This window comes from Mercenaria mercenaria, chromosome 4 (assembly GCF_021730395.1).
Source record: "Mercenaria mercenaria strain notata chromosome 4, MADL_Memer_1, whole genome shotgun sequence".
Lineage (NCBI taxonomy): Eukaryota > Metazoa > Mollusca > Bivalvia > Venerida > Veneridae > Mercenaria > Mercenaria mercenaria.
This window is the reverse complement of record NC_069364.1, coordinates 34,450,004-34,470,155: the sequence shown is the minus strand read 5'-3', so window position 1 is coordinate 34,470,155 and position 20,152 is coordinate 34,450,004. Positions and strand designations below refer to the sequence as shown.

General features: G+C 37.7%; 2 protein-coding genes across 4 annotated transcripts in view; both read left to right on the top strand.

The window, feature by feature from the left end:
* Positions 1 to 20,152, top strand: part of LOC123551432 (28S ribosomal protein S31, mitochondrial-like) — a 201,410-nt gene that overhangs the window by 12,435 nt on the left and 168,823 nt on the right. For all 3 annotated transcript variants that reach the window (XM_045340370.2, XM_045340369.2, XM_053540916.1), the window contains exon 2: positions 10,866 to 11,042. In XM_045340370.2, the coding sequence (XP_045196305.2) occupies positions 10,866 to 11,042 (177 nt within the window). The remainder of the gene's footprint in view (positions 1 to 10,865; positions 11,043 to 20,152) is intronic.
* On the top strand, positions 12,366 to 18,738 carry LOC123551434 (origin recognition complex subunit 5-like). The gene is made up of 2 exons (XM_045340371.2): positions 12,366 to 15,610; positions 17,282 to 18,738. Exon 1 carries the CDS (start codon positions 14,463 to 14,465, stop codon positions 15,162 to 15,164), a length of 702 nt encoding a protein of 233 aa, XP_045196306.2. The 5' UTR covers positions 12,366 to 14,462; the 3' UTR covers positions 15,165 to 15,610; positions 17,282 to 18,738.

The window sequence follows — 20,152 nt, the reverse complement described above, 5'->3', positions numbered from 1 at the left end:
GTTGGAAGTGGCTATTCTTACGGTCCTGTAGGAATAGCCTCGCAGGCTTTTTTTACGGCTCTCCCGTAAGAATAGTGAAAAGCCCGCAGGTGGTTATTCCTATGGCAGTTTTGTGTTACACATCGTACTGAATTCATTCGACTGATATAATTTCTCGCAACTTCTTCACTTTTCCGATAAGGAAATCCAGAGAAGACAAAAAGGGGAAGTGATTTCCCTAGGTAGTATAACGCATTTTATTACATTTATTACTTCCATTTGTTACATAAACAAACAATTTTAATACAACAAATTTATCATGAGTGTAAAATACTTATTTAACTGAAATTTGTCTTCTAAATAAAACGGAAAGCGATTGTTGGTTGGACAGATGTAGATGTAAATACATACGTTATTAATATTGAAACATCAAAAAATCTTGACCAAGTGTTTTCAGCTAAACCAGTTAGAGAATTATAGATCTGTGTTTCGTGTATATACGTGCAAATTTTTCACAACAGTACAAATCTCTTACCACACTAGACATGTTAATTGCCCTTTAATTTAGTTTTATACTTAACATTTTTAACACATCAGCTTGACATGTTTGCATTAATTCAGACCTGACATTTTACAGTCAAGACTGTTTTAAGAGACCGACTTTGGGAAGCAGCAAAAAGGTCACATATGACAGGGAGTCTCTTAAAACAGTCTCACTCATCTGGCTGACGCTGGTTTCATATATACAGATATCTGCTTGATTTTTCGTGTATATTCGATACTTATATATAGGCCTCTTTTAAGGTAGGAGTAAAATGTTTAAATACTATTTCTTTAGTTACATTTTAATAAAATATAACATTTAAAATAGTTTGCATCATTCGTATGATGTTGATAAAACAAATTTAAGCTCATGATCTAGCAAGAGGATAAAGGCGAGCAGTAGTTGGGATTTTAAAATATAAATGTTCCGTTAGATGAACTATTTACGCACTGAGGTTAATGTTCATGGTTTCTTTGTGTATTAATGGTCCTGTGATATTTATTCGTTTATTGACTGCATCTTTAAACCATGTTTACTTCGTTGTTTCCTGTTAAATTCCGCCTTCTATTTGTTCCACAGTGTATGCCCCGACTCCGAAATCTTCAGCGACTTGTACTCTGGTTTTCCCCAATCGAGCAATTCTAGTGCCTTAACACGCTGTTCTAACGTCAAAACAGTTATTTATTTACGTTTTTCATCGGCCATTTTTTGTAAACAAATAATTTCAGAGTCAAACAACTTCACGCGAGATAACGAATGGTAACTCTGTCATGTAAAATCTTGCGAGGGAGCATCTCAAAGTCGCTGAAAACGGTCTAATAATCGATTCTGGAGCTTAATTTCACAGTCGCTTGTCGCGTAAGGCAAGGGGTTGCTTAATTCAGACTATTTTAATAGTAAATTGCGTCCGGAGCTTAAAATAGAGTCGCACATGACAGGGAGTCGTTAAATTCAGGGGGTCGTTCAGGCAGTCTCTACTGTATTTGTAACACAATGACCAAATGTGATTACATGTCATTTCAGAAATTGGTTGAAAATATATCAGTTGAATGACTTCAGGACAATGTATTGTAATACAAAACTGCTGTAGGAATAACCACTTGCGGGCTTTTCACTATTCCTACGGGAAAGCTGTAAGAATAGCCTACAACGCTATTCCTACAGGACAGTAAGAATAGCCACTTCCTTATTTATTGACCTTTTCTGAGAACTTAAACCTTCTAAGGTAGGCTTTTTATGAATTTTATCGAAAACGGTTATGTTTATGATTAAATTAAATTCATAAATAGGTAAAATTTTAATCTTGATTTTCAAAAATAACCACGTGCTCTGAACTGTTGCATGACGTCACCAGTTTCTCATGAGAGACTGTGCTAAATGTTGCGGTTTGATACTGGTTAGTTAACCAAATGGGGTTTCGCCATAACTTAATGGACGCGACCATCAGAAAAATAAAAAAAGTTTCAGACAAGTTATGGTAGCCAGAACTAACTGATGATAAACTCGGGCAGAAAATAAGGTTTTTTACCTGTAACTTTTTTATTTCTGCAAATTGTTATCAATGGTTGGTATCAAAATAAAGCTTAACTCTTACTGAACAATTGACTTAATTTAAATTTATATTTAGCAAACAAACCCACAAGAAGTGAGGCCTTGAAAGAGGTATGTAAAATGGGGACTGTACGAACATTGACTGATGATCAATTCGACCACTTTGTCATTTAAAAAAAATCTCCATAGTATTATATTGAAACTTTCCCAAAAATGATGGAACAGTCAAAAATGATGGAACAGTGATTCCCGATCAAGTAATGAAAATAGTCAAAATAATTCGACTTTCAGATTGTTTTATATTTTGTGACGGGCAATCTAAACGTCAAAACTTTGAAGGACCAAAATAATGGAGGATAAATCACAGTACACAATCATGTAAAGTTATTGGTTTTATCATTTGCGCATATTGGCGTGTAGACGCGGTAAACTTTAATCGTGTACAGTACATACATTGGTTTAAATCACCAGAAAATTTGTAATTTTGGAAATTTACCCGTGGTTTGTTTAAGACATGCTTGCCAAAGTAAAAGTAGATACTAAAAATAGAAGTTTGATGTAGCGTCACGTGCCAACCGAACGTATGCTACGGCTGTTATTTGATTTTTTTTTCCGGCCCTGCTATGCAATGTTTATACACTAGCCTTTATTTTTATTGACATGTAGTAATAAAAATCGGATTAAAGTCTAGCAACCAGTTTTGAGCTCATCTGAGCACAAGTGCTCAAAGGTGAGCTTTTGTGATCGCCTTGTGTCCGTCGTCCGTCGTCAACAATTTGACTGTTAACACTCTAGAGGTCACAATTTTGACCCAATCTTAATGAAACTTGGTCAGAATGTTACCCTCAATTAAATCTTGGAGAGTTCGATACTGAGTCATCTGGGGTCAAACGCTAGGTCACCAGGTCAAATCAAAGGAAAAGCTTGTTAACACTCTAGAGGTCACAATTTTTGCTCAATCTTAATGAAACTTGGTCAGAATGTTACCCTCAATAAAATCTTGGACAAGTTCGATATTGGGTCATAATGGGGTTAAAAACTAGGTTACCAGGTCAAATCAAAGGAAAAGCTTGTTAACACTCTAGAGGTCACAATTTGGGCCCAATCTTAATGAAACTTGTTCAGAATGTTACCCTCAATAAAATCTTTGACTAATTTGATATTGGGTCATCCGGGGTCAAAAACTAGGTCACCAGGTCAAATCAATGGAAAAGCTTGTTAACACTGTAGAGGCCAGATTGTATCTTCATGAAACTTGGTCAGAGTGTTAATCTTGATGATCTTTAGTTCAAGTTCAAATCTGGGTCAGGTGGGGTCAAAAACTAGGTCACTAGGTCAAATCAAAGGAAAACCTTGTTAACACTCTAGAGGCCACATTTATGACTGTATCTTCATGAAACTTGGTCAGAATGTTAATCTTAATGATCTCAAGGTCCAGTTTGAATCTGGGTCATGATGTAGGGTCAAAAACTAGGTCACCATGTCAAATCAAAGGAAAACTTGGTCAGAATGTTACCCTCAATAAAATCTTGGATGAGTTCGATATTGGATCATCTGGGGTCAAAAACTAGGTCACCGGATCAAATCAAAGGAAAAGCTTGTTAACACTGTAGAGGCCACATTTATGACTGTATCTTCATGAAACTTGGTCAGAATGTTAATCATGATGATTTCAAAATCCAGTTTGAATCTGGGTCATGTAGGGTCAAAATCTAGGTCACCAGGTCAAATCAAAGGAAAAGCTTGTAAACACTCTAGAGGCCACATTTAAGACCATATCTTAATGAAACTTGGTCAGAATGTTACCCTCAATGATGATCTATAGGTCAAGTTCAAATCTGGGTCAGGTGGGGTCAAAAACTAGGTCACTAGGTCAAATCAAAGGAAAAGCTTGTTAACACTTTAGAGGCCACATTTATGACTGTATCCTCATGAAACTTAGTCAGAATGTTGATCTTTAGGTCAAGTTCGAATCTGGGTCATGTGGGTCAAATCAAAGGAAAAGTTAGTTAACACTTTAAAGGCCACATTTATGACCATATCTTAATGAAACTATCTTTATGATCTTTAGGTCAATAGGTCAGGTGAGCGATACAGAGCCTTCATGGCCCTCTTGTTTATTATTGGTCTTAGGGTAAAACCGAGACCAATTTTCTGTGGTATAACATGGATGATACCTCCAATTTTTAGGTGTATTTTGACATATCTGTACCTTTGAGAATTATGTCTCCCACCACACAGTGGTGTGGGAGACATATTGATTTACTCTAGTCTGTGTGTCTGTCTGTCAAAAAGCTCTTAAGTCGAACATTTCTCATTTGATTTTCACCAAACTTAAACAAAATGTGTTTGACCATAAGACCTCAGCCAAGTTCGATAACTAGGCAAATCGGTCCAGGCATATTGGAGTTATGGCCCTTGAATTACCAAAAATCGGCCTTTTTACTCTTGTCCGCACTCTAAGTCAAACATTTCTCATCCGATCTTTTACCAAACTTTAACAAATGTGTCTGACCATGAGACCTCGGCCAAGTTCGATAACTAGCCAAATCTGTCCAGGCATTTTGGAGTTACGGCCCTTGAATTACCAAAAATCGGCCTTTTTACTCTTGTCCGCACTCTAAGTCGAACATTTCTCATCCGATCTTCACCAAACTTGAACAAAATGTGTTTGACCGTGAGACCTAATAGCCAAATTCGATAACTAACCAAATCGGTCCGGGGATTTTGGAGTTACGGCCCTTGGATTACTGAAAAATCGGCCTTTTTACTTTTGTCCGCACTCTAAGTCAAACATTTCTCATCCGATCTTCACCAAACTTGAACAAATTGTGTTTGACCATGAGACCTCGGCCAATTTTGATAACTAGCCAAATGGGTCCAGGGATTTGGAGTCACAGCCCTTGAATTACCGAAAAATCAGCCTTTTTACTCTTGCCGCTCTCTAAAGTCGAAATTTCTCATCCGATCTTCACCAAACTTGAACAAAATGTGTTTGACCATAAGACCTCAGCCAAGTTCGATAACTAGCCAAATTGGCCCAGGCACTTTTGAATTATGGCCCTTGAATTACTGATTGGATCCACTCGTCCAGACCATCTAATTTGATCCACTGGTCAAAACCATCTAGAGTAACTAGACATTTTTCTTAGGGACAGTTGTGGGAGACATGCGCTTTTCTCAAAAGCATCTCTAGTTTTTTTTTCTTTTTGGTTAAATTTCTTCCCTTTATTGGATTTTTTGACCTTGTCATTAAGTGCAATGATAACAGGTGAGCGATATAGGGCCAATATGGCCCTCTTGTTAGTTTTTAGCTCACGTGAGCCAAAGGCTCATGGTGAGCTATTGTGACCGCTCAATGTCTGTCGTGCGGTGTGCGTCGTGTGTTCGTCATTTTCTAAAAAAATCTTATTCTTGAAAACCACTGGGCAGAATTACACCAAACTTCACAGGAATGATCCTTGGGTGGCCCCCTTTCAAAATTGTTCAAAGAATTGAAAACTTTAAAAATATTCTTGTCCAAAACCACAGGGCCTAGGGCTTTGATATCTGGTGTGTAGCATCATCTAGTGGTCCTCTACCAAAATTGTTCAAATTATTCCACTAGGGTCAAATATGGCCCCACCGGGGGGGTCACATGGTTTATATAGACTTATATAGGGAAAACTTTGAAAATCTTCTTGTACAAAACCACATGGCCTAGGGCTTTGATATTTGGTATGAGGCATCATCTGGTGGTCCTCTACCAAAATTGTTCAAATTATCCCCCTAGGGTCAAATATGGCCCCGCCCCGGGGGTCACATGGTTTATATAGACTTATATAGGGAAAACTTTGAAAATCTTCTTGTACAAAACCACACAGCCTAGGGCATTGATGTTTGGCATGTAGCATCATCTAGTGGTCCTCTACCAAGATTGTTCAAATTATCCCTCTAGGATCAAATATGGCCCCACCCCGGAGGTCTCAAGTTTTACATAGACTTATATATGAAAAAAAGTTTAAAAATCTTCTTGTCTGAAACCACAACACTTAGACCTTTGATATTTGGTTTGCAGCATTGTCTTATGGTACTTAACCAAAATGTTAAAATTGTACCCCTGGGGTGAAAAAAGGCCCCGCGCTGGGGGTCCAAAGTTTTATATAGACTTATATAGGAAAAAAACTTTAAAAATCTTCTTGTCTGAAACCATACAACCTATGCTTTTGATATTTGGTATGATGCATTGTCTAGTAGTCCTCTACCAAAATTGTTCAAATTATGCCCCTGAGGTTAAAAGAAGCCCCACCCTGGGGTAACTTAGTTACTAATAAAATATGTGAGTTATAAAGGAAATAATACTTAAAAAATCATTTGATCCTATTTCCAAGACTGTTTAATAATAATTACCTGATGAACCCAAGTAATATGATGTCACTTGACTTTGACCTTGACCTACTGACCTACTTTCTTGTTTTTTAAGATACAACCTTGAAGTTTGATGACATACACAGTTTTGCACACCAATCGTAAAACTGAATATCATTGACCATGAATGTGACCAGCTGACTTTCTTAATATTTTATCATCAGTTTGATCTTTGAAACATGTAGCTCATATTACTCAGGTGAGCGATCCAGGGTCATCATGACCCTCTTGTTTTACCAAATCCGGGGAAAGAAATCTGCTTTTACTAGGTAAAAAGAGATAATACTATATGTGTGAGCAATGGTCATGTGCTATTTAATAATTATGTGAGGTTTGGTGGTTCTAGCTAAAATTCTTTTTTAATCATAAGCATTTTCATTTTTCATTGCAAAGAAATGGAGGGGAAAATATAATCTGCTTTGACTGGGTCAAGGAGGATAATATTACCCGTAAGCAAAGTTATATGCTAATAAATATTTATATATATTTATGTTAGGTTTGGTTATTCTAGCAGAAAACCTTTTTAGCTCAACTGTTACATAGTGACAAGGTGAGCTTTTGTGATCACCTGTCGTCCGTTGTCAGTCCGTGCATCCATCCGTGCTTCCGTGCATCAACAATTTCTTGTCTTCACAATAGCAGCTTTATTATGTCTCCCCTAGGAGACATATTGTTTTTGCCCTGTCCGTCCGTCCGTCCGTCTGTCCGTCCGTCCGTCCGTCCGTACGTCACACTTCATTTCCGAGCAATAACTGGAGAACCATTTGACCTAGAACCTTCAAACTTCATAGGGCTGTAGGGCTGCTGGAGTAGACGACCCCTATTGTTTTTAGGGTCACTCCGTCAAAGGTCAAAGTCACAGGGGCCTGAACATTGAAAACCATTTCCGATCAATAACTAGAGAACCACTTGACCCAGAATGTTGAAACTTCATAGGATGATTGGTCATGAAGAGTAGATGACCCCTATTGATCTTGGGGTCACTCTGTTAAAGGTCAAGGTCACAGGGGCCTGAACATTGAAAACCATTTCCGATCAATAACTAGAGAACCACTTGACCCAGAATGTTGAAACTTCATAAGATGATTGGTCATGAAGAGTAGATGACCCCTATTGATCTTGGGGTCACTTGGTCAAAAGTCAAGGTCACAGGGGCCTGAACATTGAAAACCATTTCCGATCAATAACTAGAGAACCACTTGACCCAGAATGTTGAAACTTCATAAGATGATTGGTCATGAAGAGTAGATGACCCCTATTGATCTTGGGGTCACTTGGTCAAAGGTCAAGGTCACAGGGGCCTGAACATTGAAAACCATTTCCGATCAGCAACTAGAGAACCACTTGACCCAGAATGTTGAAACTTCATAGGATGATTGGTCATGAAGAGTAGATGACCCCTATCGATGTTGGGGTCACTCCGTCAAAGGTCAAGGTCACAGGGGCCTGAACATTGAAAACCATTTCCGATCAATAACTAGAGAACCACTTGACCCAAAATGTTGAAACTTCATAGGATGATTGGTCATGAAGAGTAGATGACCCCTATCGATTTTGGGATCACTCCGTCAAAGGTCAAGGTCACAGGGGCCTGAACATTGAAAACCATTTCTGATCAATAACTAGAGAACCACTTGACCCAGAATGTTGAAACTTCATAGGATGATTGGTCATGAAGAGTAGATGACCCCTATTGATTTTGGGGTCACTCCGTCAAAGGTCAAGGTCACAGGGGCCTGAACATTGAAAACCATTTCCAATCAATAACTAGAGAACCACTTGACCCAGAATGTTGAAACTTCATACGATGATTGGTCATGAAGAGTAGATGACCCCTATTGATCTTGGGGTCACTCCGTCAAAGGTCAAGGTCACAGGGGCCTGAACATTGAAAACCATTTCCGATCAATAACTAGAGAACCACTTGACCCAGAATGTTGAAACTTCATAGGATGATTGGTCATGAAAAGTAGATGACCCCTTTTGATTTTGGGGTCACCATGTCAAAGGTCAAGGTCACAGGGGCCTGAACATTGAAAACCATTTCCGATCAATAACTAGAGAACCACTTGACCCAGAATGTTGAAACTTCATAAGATGATTGGTCATGAAGAGTAGATGACCCCTATCGATTTTGGGGTCACTCCGTCAAAGGTCAAGGTCACAGGGGCCTGAACATTGAAAACCATTTCCGATCAATAACTAGAGAACCACTTGACCCAGAATGTTGAAACTTCATAGGATGATTGGTCATGAAGAGTAGATGACCCCTATCGATTTTGGGGTCACTCCGTCAAAGGTCAAGGTCACAGAAGCCTGAACAGTGACTTGAGAACCACTAGGCCAAGAGTGTTGAAATTTAGCGGGATGACTGGACATGCCAAGTAGATGATCCCTATTGCAGCCAACCATCAGTGTCTCTTTGACTTTCGCTCCTGACCCCTATTGACTTCTTGCCTATAGGACTTTGCATTAGGGGAGACATGCGCTTTTTTACAAAAGCATTTTCTAGTTCATGATTTGATTTTTACCAAACTGGCACACAACTTGTATCACCATAATATCTTAGTTCCTTTATTGAACTGTCCAGATTCCTTTATGGGTTCCAGAGTTATGGCCCCTGAAAGGGCCATAATTAGCTATTTTGACCTTGTCTGCACAATAGCAGCTTCATTTATGATTTTATTTTTACCAAACTTGCACACAACTTGTATCACCATAAGATCTTGGTTCCTTTCTTGAACTGGGCAGATTTCTTTATGGGTTCCAGAGTGATGGCCCCTGAAAGGGCCAGAACTAGCTATTTTGACCTTGTCTGCACAATAGCAGCTTCATTTTTGATTTGAATTTAATCAAACTAGCACAAAACTTGTGTCACCATAAGATCTTGGTTCCTTTCTTGAACCGGCCAGATCCCATAATGGGTTCCAGAGTTATGGCCCCTGAAAGGGCCAAAATTAGCTATTTTGACCTTGTATGCACAATAGCAGCTTCATTTATGATTTGATTTTAACCAAACTTGCACACAACTTGTATCACCACAAGATCTTGGTTCCTTTCTTGAACTGGCCAGATTCCATCATGGGTTCCAGAGTTATGGCCCCTTAAAAGTCCAAAATTGGCTATTTTGGCTTTTGCAGCCATATAGAGACTTCATTTATGGTTTCATTTGTTACAAACTTCCAAAATTTCTTTTACAACAATAAATCTTGGATTCCATGACAAATCAGATCCAATCGTAGGTTCCAGAGTTATTTTATATCTGATTACCTCGCCTGATTATAATCAGAATGGATTTATATCAATAAGTTCTTATAGGACTTATTTTAAATTTCATTATTGTCATTAGTTGGACTGAGCCAATCAGGGAAGATAACTATGGACTGATTTTATGTCAAATTACCTCCCTTTATTTCAAATTAAAATGGGTATATCTCCGTAACTAATGAAGATACTGGTCTGAAATTTCATTTATGTCAACAGATTTATTTGGCAGATCCTTCTTTTGTTCACTTACAATAATTTTTTTTTAATTACTTCCCTTTTACATTACTATAAATAGCTTATTTTTAGTAACTTTTTATTATTGGCTGTAGGGAAAAACCGGGACCACTTTTCTTTGGTACAACATGGATGGTACCTCCAATTTTTAGGTGTAATTTGACATATCTGTACCTTGTAAGATTTTTTTTTTCTTTTTGGTCAAATTTCTTCCCTTTGTTGTTCCTGTCCTTTGGACTTAGATATTTTTTCTGAGGACCTTCTTGTCCTCAAGTGCAATGTAACAGGTGAGCGATATAGGGCCATCATGGCCCTCTTGTTGAATTATAAGCTTTTTTTTTTCAGACAAATCGAGGGGGTCAAAACTCTGTTTTTACTGGGTCAAGGGGAAGAATTCTACGAATAAGCAAAGGTCATATGCCTCTTCATAATTTTTTGATATCTGAATGCTTTTTGAATCATAAGCATTTTCAATTGTGGATGGACGTACGAATGCACAGACGCACGGACGGACAAACATTTGGACAAATAACGCCAAAACAATATCCCTTCACCTTCGGCAGGGGATGATAAGACAGACCTTATTGTTATTATGGAAATGAATTATCGTCTGCACATAATATAATTTAAATGTTGAGATGTCCCCCTCAAAATATCGATCGTCCTAGGTGTCCACAGTCCACTTCGTCTCAAATGTCTAATGAGACCACTTTGATGTTCAAAGAATAAGTCTTTGATGACCACACAATAGACGACAGTTAACACGTGCCATTGATTAATTAATGAGGTGTTAAAGGATTAACTATAATGTTTCACACCTATTAACAAGGTGCAAACTGGTGAGCATTATAGGGCCATCATGACCTTCTTGTTTTTTTTACAGGATTCCAGCAGGTGCAGGATATATTAACACCAAACACACATTCAGCACATCACCATGGTTACAGCAGAGGAGCAGAGGTTCAGAACCAGGAATGGGGTCAGGTTCTAGTGAGTCAGGTTCAGATGGCGAGTATTCCAGTAATAGCAGTGGGTCTGACTCCGATTCAGAGAAGGATATGTAAGTTCAGTCTATTGTTATATAATTAGATGTTGTTTCTTTACAAAAATGTAGCTGGACTATACAAATTAAATGAAGAGCAATACTAGTTGACCCCATGTCCACATCAGCGTCTGTTCACACTTTGGTTAAAGCTTTGAAACACTATCCGTTTAATTCTGTCATTACTAAATACAGTCTAACCTGTACTAACGGTCACCTATCAGCGGTCACCTCCGTTCAGCGGTCATTTTATGACGCCCCTGACGGATTTTCCTCTATTTTATCACTTTATTCAGTGGCCACCTGCCGTCTGCGGCCAGAGGCCACTGAAATTGCCTCCCGACTGCCGTATTTGACCCCTTTCAATGGCCATTTTTCTTCCAAAACCAATTATTTTTAGGCGATAATCGCCGAAGATACCTGATTTTTGAGAAGCACGTGATTGCTAAGTTACGTGTGACTTCACCACAAGAATGACAAAATGACATGAGCTTCTCAATTAAAACTGATAACCAAAGGTGTAATCCCCTTTTTATTATGATCAAATGGCCAGTAATTATCGGCAGTTAGTGTGTTACCTCGTGTCAATTTTGTTGTTCACAGTTTCATCTCGGTTAAAGATAATACTCGATAACTAATTAGTTGCATAATATTTGTGATTTTTTTTATACTTCTGTCATCAAAATACTATTAAATTTATACAAAATTAATTGTGTTTTGAAAAAGATATAAACCATTCTATCTTTTACGGAACGTAACAGCAATTTTAGATTTTAGCATAGACAATAAGCGCGGAGAATAGCTTCCCTTACAAAAATGGCGAAAATTGTAAACAAACTTGTTTTGAAGTTGGAAAATTGTCTGTAACAATTTCTGTTGTAAAAAAAACCATGCCGGAGTTTTAGATTGCTAAGAAGACCATTCGTTTTGAGAAGGCAAATGCACGTCATTGTATCCTGGTAAAATAATAATAGAAAACCGAAAAAGAAATGGGCCTAAAGGCTAAACTGGTCAGAAGTCTGAAAAATACATATACTGGCTGTACCTCCGATCAGCGGTCACCTGGCTTAAGCGGCCAAATTGTCTGCTTCCCCTGGTTGGCTGCTTAAGACAGGTTAGACTGTACAGTCTAACCTGTCTTAAGCAGCCAGCCAGGGGAAACAGACAACTTGGCCGCTTAAGTGAGGTGACCGCTGATTGGAGGGACAGCCAGTATATATATCTATGTATATATTTCAGACTTCAGACCAGTGTTCAGTCATAACTTAAGGCCCGTTTCTTTTTCGTTTTACTCTTATCATTTTACCAGAATACATTGACTTGCATTTAACTTCGCAATAGTCTTCTTCGCAATCGACAACTCCTGCGTGTGTTATAGTTAACAACAAAAATTGTCAGTTTTGCCATTTCGGTAAAGGGAAACTACTCTATGCATTTTTTGAGTCGGCTAAACGCTGAAAGCGTTTGATGAGTCCTTGCTAGCTATCGCCCGATTTCTCATTCTCATTAAATGACCAACAACATAGTGCATTGATGTAGTTCCATTAGATTGTCTCTAATTTCAAAGAGTTCATTGATCGGATGAAGTTCAGTTATGTCAATCCCATTTGATATGACCAATATACGATGTAATTTGTCAAATTTATAAAGTGTAATTGTGCAATACACAATAAAGTCACATATTTTCTTCCACGGTAACTCATTATGCATAAACATGAATAACGATTCTGCGGGATTTGGTAATACTAGTTTGCGCATATGGTAATGGTGATTAATTTTATGCCCTTATGTCACAAATTCAAATAAAAATTGCATATTGATTTATTAGCCAAATTATCCATTTGTTACCCTGCCCGTTTCAAAAAGTAATCTTTAAAATCATTGCGCAAATAACAAATTTATTGCTGTGCATTTCATGAATTGCGCAGACTTACCAGCGAAAGACAAAATATAGTTCCGGAACATACTGCTAGTATTTTATTGAGTCGGGTACCTCTGAAAGCATTGGAATGTCTCTTATCAAAGAGTTTACCACATCGATGAAATTATATTTTGACAGCTTCATTTTAAATGACCCGAATAAGATATGTGCAGTTTGTTAATTCTTCTGCAAGACCTCGCAGATGAATCCTGATTACATTCTGGGCACTTGTCGGCGAACACACGTGACCTGTTTATAACAACGCATTGTCTGTAGTTTCTACGAATTTGCGTTTGAAAATACGGACTTCAGTTTACCAAAAAAATACTACGAAGATCGGCCAGATAAAAATGATAAAAAATTGCGAGTGGCGTAAACTTCAATGTCAGATACTGCCAATTTCTGCTAAACTGTGTTCGTATCATCACAATTTGTAAAACATATTGTTGAAACTGGAGATTTGGGCGGTATTTAGAAAAGTGTAATCGTATCTGGATATAATATTTTTGGATAAATATCAAGCTGTGTTATGAAATTTTAACATTCAAGTAACAGACATGATAGATAATATTGTAACAGAAATGATTCTAGAATTTATTTTTATAACACATACATAGAATCTATATCAGACTTATATTCTAGAGTCCTGAGGCATGACCGGAAAGTAAAGATATGAAGTGACAGTCATTCATACTTTGGATATTGTAACACTAAAAAGAATCTAGGTAATATTTAGAAGTTGAAACATATAATTTTCAGTTAGGAAATGCACCAAAGGCTGTATCAGGGGTCTACATTTTCAAAATTTTCATGTGGTGATACTCCAAACCCTACTTGCAGGAGGGGGTATCCTCCCACACCCTCCCCCCATAATGCCACTTTACAGTTTGATACATTTGCCCTTTTACCAGCTGCCACAATGCCCATTTCAAAATCTGACTGCAATTCAAAGCAGGAAGGAACACCCCTCCCCACACTCACCCTGCTTCTAACCGACCACGTAAAAATGGCTCAAACATTTTTCAGCCCAGTCTGGGCCTGTCTGTCTGGATAATTGAAAGTGTAGTGCACAGACTTTGGGACTACTGACATGGTTTTGAAGGGGTTAACAGGTCTGAAATAGAATAAATGATGGTTTAACTAAAAAAGAACTGCATTTATTAATATCGGTTATCTTTTTCGAAATTGGTAGCTAGTCCGAGTAACTTCTCTTAGTTTCGAATGCGCAATTCTTTTTCGTTTAAGAATTTCGTTCAGGCTTACCTGAGATTCGGTTGCGCATGCGCAGATCACTTTTCCGGTTGCAATTCTGCAAGAAACACGCCTCGTAGTTTAAGATTTTTTAATCGGTCGTAGATCGATTTCATCGAAGAATTTATTGAAAATTTCATTCTAGTTTGTTTGATTAGTTATTGACACAAATTTGTATGCACATAGTGCATATCTAGTAAATTTAATTTAGTGAAACGAGGCGAATTTTAGGTCGCACGTGGTGTGATTTTTTCACTTCCGTCGTAATGGCGGATGCTAGTAAAGAATCGAGAGATACAACTTCGAAGAAAGTTGTGGAATCAGGTGAAAAAGTTAAAGAAAAAGTGAATAAAGGCAAAGCGCTGGCGAAAGCTCCTAAAAAGGTTGAGGAAAAAGCCAGCTCGTCGAGTATGGTTAAATCTGCCGAGGACAAGATTCTTAACTTGTTGGAAGTTATGAAAAGTTCGTTCGATAAACAAATGAAAGATCAGAATGAGAAAATTCAAGAGTTAGCGAGTAAAGTGGAAAATTATGAACAGTTGTATGACGACTATGAGAATTTTGATGATGACGAGGAGTCATTTGATGATAGATCTAGTGAACGTCAGGATTCTGATGAACAGAAAAAGAGAAAAAGTGACGAGGATGAGAATAATAATAATAGGTTTAAAGACATGGCAAAACGATTTAAGAGTACAGAAACTTGTGATGTTAATGTTGATTCGGTTCTGGCATCTACAGGGAATGAATTGTTTCTGAATGGGCTCGATGAAGAGCATTACAATAAACTCACGAAAGATGACCTTAATGCAAGGCCAGAAAATTGTGACGCTTTAACTGTGGTTAAAATGAATCAGTTAATTTGGGACGCAGTCTCGCCAAATGCACGTACATCTGATAGGAAACTTCAGCATATTGAAGAATCTATAGTGAAGAGTGGCACTGTTTTGGTGAAAGCGGTGAATTAGCTGGCTCAGATTGAATCAGAGCATTCTGATGTACAGTTAGGAACAGTGATTGATCAGTGTAATGATGTGCTCGCCTTGCTTGGGCATGCGAACAAACAGGTGAACCTGACTAGAAAGGATTTTTTACGTCCGGAAATGAGCAAGGAGTATACTCATTTGTGTAGCCAGTCCCGACCGTTTACGAAATTCTTATTTGGGGATGATGTCTCTAAATCAGCCAAAGAGCTTGAAGACTGCTCAAAAATCAGTAATAGGATGTTTGATCGCCGCCCTTACAGAGGTGGACCAACACGTAGACTCATGAATCGAGGGTTCCGGTTCAGGGGTGGATATGGCCGTGGCATGCGACCAAGAGGCCGGGGCATGTTTGACCCTGGTACACCTGCAGTTGAATCAAAAAACTACCAGAGACGGGGGTCTCGGATGCCATTAAAGCAGTAAAACAGGTAAATGTTTCTGATTTTCAAGCAGGTAGATTGGCGCAATTTGTGCAAGAATGGGAAAAACTAACATCTGATCCTCAAATTCTTGATATAGTAGAAAATTGTCACATTGATCTTCAAATTAATGAAGAAGATTCTAAAACAAAAATTTGTCATAGCATTCAGTATAAATTTAACATGTTTGAATCTCAGCAAATTGATCGTGAAATTGAGAAACTTTTACATTTGAAAGTTATTGTGCCTGTCGAGGCAGAGGAAGGTCAAATACTATCACCAATCTTCTTACGACCAAAAAAGAATGGTGAATACCGATTGATTTTGAATTTAAAAAAGGTTAATACATTCATTCCTTATAAACATTTCAAGATGGAAACGTTTGAAAAAGCTCTTACATTAATAACGAAAGGTGTAAAAAATGGGATCAGTTGATATCCGTCACGCATATTATTCCATAAAAATAGCTGATGAACAGCAAAAATGTTTCCGTTTCATTTGGCGCGACCAAATTTACCAATATACCTGCTTAGCTAATGGAGTTAGTGAAGGCCCTCGTCTTTTCACAAAGCTTTTGAAGCCCATTTATGCAAGATTACGTAGCCTGGGATATATAAGCTCAGGTTTTATTGATGACAGCATTTTGTTGGGTGATACTTTTACTGAATGTGTTGATAATATTGATGCAACAGTTAACCTGATGTCACAGGTTGGTTTTATTACAAATGAAGAAAAATCAGTATTGTTTCCTACTACAAAATTGCATTACTTGGGGAACATAATAGATTCTGAAGAAATGGTAGTCATTTTGCCAAAAGAAAGGCAGGATAAAATTATTCAGGAATGTCAAATTTTGTATGGAAAATCTGAGGCACCAATTAGACAGGTGGCCAGGGTTATTGGTCTTATTGTAGCTAGTTTTTCTGCTGTAGACTATGGAAAGTTGCATTATAGAGATCTAGAACTAGCAAAAACTATTTCTCTGAAGCATAGTTTTGGAAATTACGATGCAGTTATGCCACTTACAGACAAAATGAAATCTGAGTTAGCTTGGTGGATTCAGAATTTACGGCAACAGTCTAGAGTAATTGACAGGTCAAATCCAAGTAACATTATTGAAACGGATGCATCCTTCCTTGGCTGGGGGGCTAAGTACCTAACCAAAAAAATAGGCGGTAGGTGGACTGTTAAAGAAAGTCAATCAAACATAAATGTATTGGAATTACTTGCAATTTTCCATGCATTACGGTCTTTTCAGAAGTCTATTGTTTCCACACATGTAAAAGTTATGTCAGATAATACGACTGCTGTCAGTTATATTAATAATATGGGTGGAACTGTGTCTCCTCAGTGTAATATGATTGCTGTTGATATTTGGACATGGTGCATAACTCATGACATTTGGTTAACTGCTGCACATATTGCAGGAAAGCATAATTTAGAAGCTGATGAAGCATCAAGAAAGTTTAAGGACAATCTTGAATGGAAACTAGATGAAAATATTTTTAGTAAAATATGTGACTTGTGGGGTGTCCCTGATTTAGATTGTTTTGCTTCGAGGTTGAATGCACAGTTAAAAAATTATTGTTCTTGGAAACCTGATCCTGATTGCAGTTACGTAGATGCATTTACCTTTGATTGGAAGATTGTAGATAATGTGTATGTTTATCCTCCTTTCAGTTTGTTAGGAAGATACGTGCAGAAAATGAGAAGAGACATGGCCAAGGGCATCATCATAGCGCCACTGTGGCCGACTCAGCCTTGGTTTCCGAGACTTATGGAAATATTGGTGGAGACACAAGTCATTGTTCGCAAGAAAAAAGGTCTACTGAAACTACCGAATCAAGAGGTAACACATCCCCTGGAAGGAAAACTCAGACTGATTGCTTGCAAAGTGTCAGGAACAGTTTCAGACAACGTGGCTTTTCAGAAGACTCTACCAAAATTTTCATGCTCTCCTGGAAATCAGGAACAAAAAAGCAGTATAACACACACATTAACAGGTGGTTTCGCTACTGTACTGAAAGAAAAATTTCTCCAATTTCGCCAACTTTGGAAACGGTAATTGAATTTTTCACTGAACAGTTTAATAAAGGTCTAGGCTATGAAAGCCTTAATACAGCACGTGGAGCACTTTCTGCTCTGGGACTTAATTTTGAGGTTTTCGAGTTGGTAACCACCCATTGGTCATTAGATACATGAAAGGTGTATTTGCAGCAAGACCATCACAACCGCGTTATGCTGCTGTTTGGGATGTGAATAAAGTGTTGGTTTATTTAAAGACATTTTCACCGGTAAAACATCTTTCGTTAAAAAACCTTACACTTAAGCTGGTGATGCTCATGGCTCTGACTCAGGCTGCACGCGTACAGACGTTACAGTTAATTTGTTATAACAGTTACAAAAAGTTAAAAACCGAGTTTGTGTTCAAGTTTGATGGTATGTTGAAACAGAATAGGCCAGGATGTAATATAGTTTTTATTTCTTTTAAGGCCTATTCTCCAGATAGGAGGCTTTGTATTTATACTGTGTTGAAGGAATATTTAGCACGCACGCATGTCATACGGAATGACAGAAATTCTAATAGACTGTTACTCAGTTATGTTAAACCATATAATAATGTTACAAGAGACACAATTTCCAGATGGATCAAAACTATTATGTGTAGATCTGGGATAGACACTAAAGTATTCGGCTCTCATAGTGTTAGAGCAGAATCAACATCTAAAGCCAAGGCTTCAGGAGTACCTATTGGGACAATTTTAGAAAAAGCTGGTTGGTCTACAGAAAGTACCTTTGCACAGTTTTATGATAGGAAAATAAATACAGGCAGAGATCAATTTCAGGAAGGTGTGTTGCGGCACTAGGTGTTTTTTCACATTAGGCTTCAAAGTCTCAGGTAAGCCTGAACGAAATTCTTAAACGAAAAAGAATTTAAAAAATTAAACGAGACTTACCTTGGTAAAAGTCGAAGTTTGATTTCAATTCTTTGAGTAAGAATTGAGTGAGGGCTTAACTGCCGCCCTCCCACCCGACAGTGTGTTGTTGATTAGAAATTAATTGCTGCATGTTTTTATTAACTAATGGGAAAAAACACAATTTTAAGTGTGATCTGCGCATGCGCAACCGAATCTCAGTTAAGCCCTCACTCAATTCTTACTCAAAGAATTGAAATCAAACTTCGACTTTTACCAAGGTAAGTCTCGTTTAATTTTTAGCTCATCTGATTTTTTGAAAAAAAAATGATGAGTTATTGTCATCACTTGAGCGGTTGTCGACGTCGGCGTTGGCGGCGTTGCCTGGTTAAGTTTTATGTTTAGGTCAGCTTTTCTCCTAAACTATCAAAGCTATTGCTTTGAAACTTGGAATACTTGTTCACCATCATAAGCAGACCCTGTACATCAAGAAACATAACTCCATATTGCTTTTTGCAAGATTTATGCCCCTTTTGGACTTAGAAAATCAGTTTTCTTGGTTAAGTTTTATGTTTAGGTCAGCTTTTATCCTAAACTATCAAAGCTATTGCTTTAAACTTGCAAACTTGTTCACCATCATAAGTTGACCCTGTACACAAGAAACATAACTCCATATTGCTTTTTGCAAGATTTATGCCCCTTTTGGACTTAGAAAATCAGATTTCTTGGTTAAGTTTTATGTTTAGGTCACTTTTATCCTAAACTATCAAAGCTATTGCTTTGAAACTTGCAACACTTGTTGACCATCATAAGTGACCCTGTACAGCAAGAACATAACTCCATCCTGCTTTTTGCAAGATTATGGCCCTTTTGGACTTAGAAAATATCAATTTCTTGGTTAAGTTTTATGTTTAGGTCAACTTTTCTCTTAAACTATCAAAGCTATTGCTTTGAAACTTGCAACACTTGTTTCACCATCATAAGTGACACTGTACAGTCAAGAACATAACTCCATCCTGCTTTTTGCAATAATGATTGGCCCTTTTGGACTTAGAAAATCATGTTTGGACATATTTTTTACATCAACTTATTAAATGACATCACGCAAGCTTTTGTTTAAAATTCCTGTATTTCAATCATCATGACACTATAATTACAGAAACATAACTCTGTCTGTTTTTAACGCAAGTAAGTGATCCTTTTTCACATCCTTATAAAATCTGGCAGGACCAACATAGTGTTCGACCAAAAAGATCAGACCAGTGCGCACCGCGCAGGCGGTCATGCTGTTTAACATTTCTCCTGTTCATGTGTAAAATCGAACACATGAGTCTGCCCACTGCGCAACCATTCATCATCTGTCGCACAATAGTATATTTTTCCATCACCTATAATTGATTGAACAATACCTAAGATAGGCATTTACCTAGAGCATTTTATTTTCAAGGGAAATAATTGTGGTCTGACTGTATTATTTTGAAAATCACATTAATTTTGAGATTTTTTTATGTGCGCACCGGTACAGTTTTTGCGGGGAAGCGAAAGTTGCTGGAATTTTGTCTTCTTCTAAAAACAAGGTAATTAAGTTGACAGTCTTTATTGAAATATATATCTGATAGCTGACACATAGGAGAAT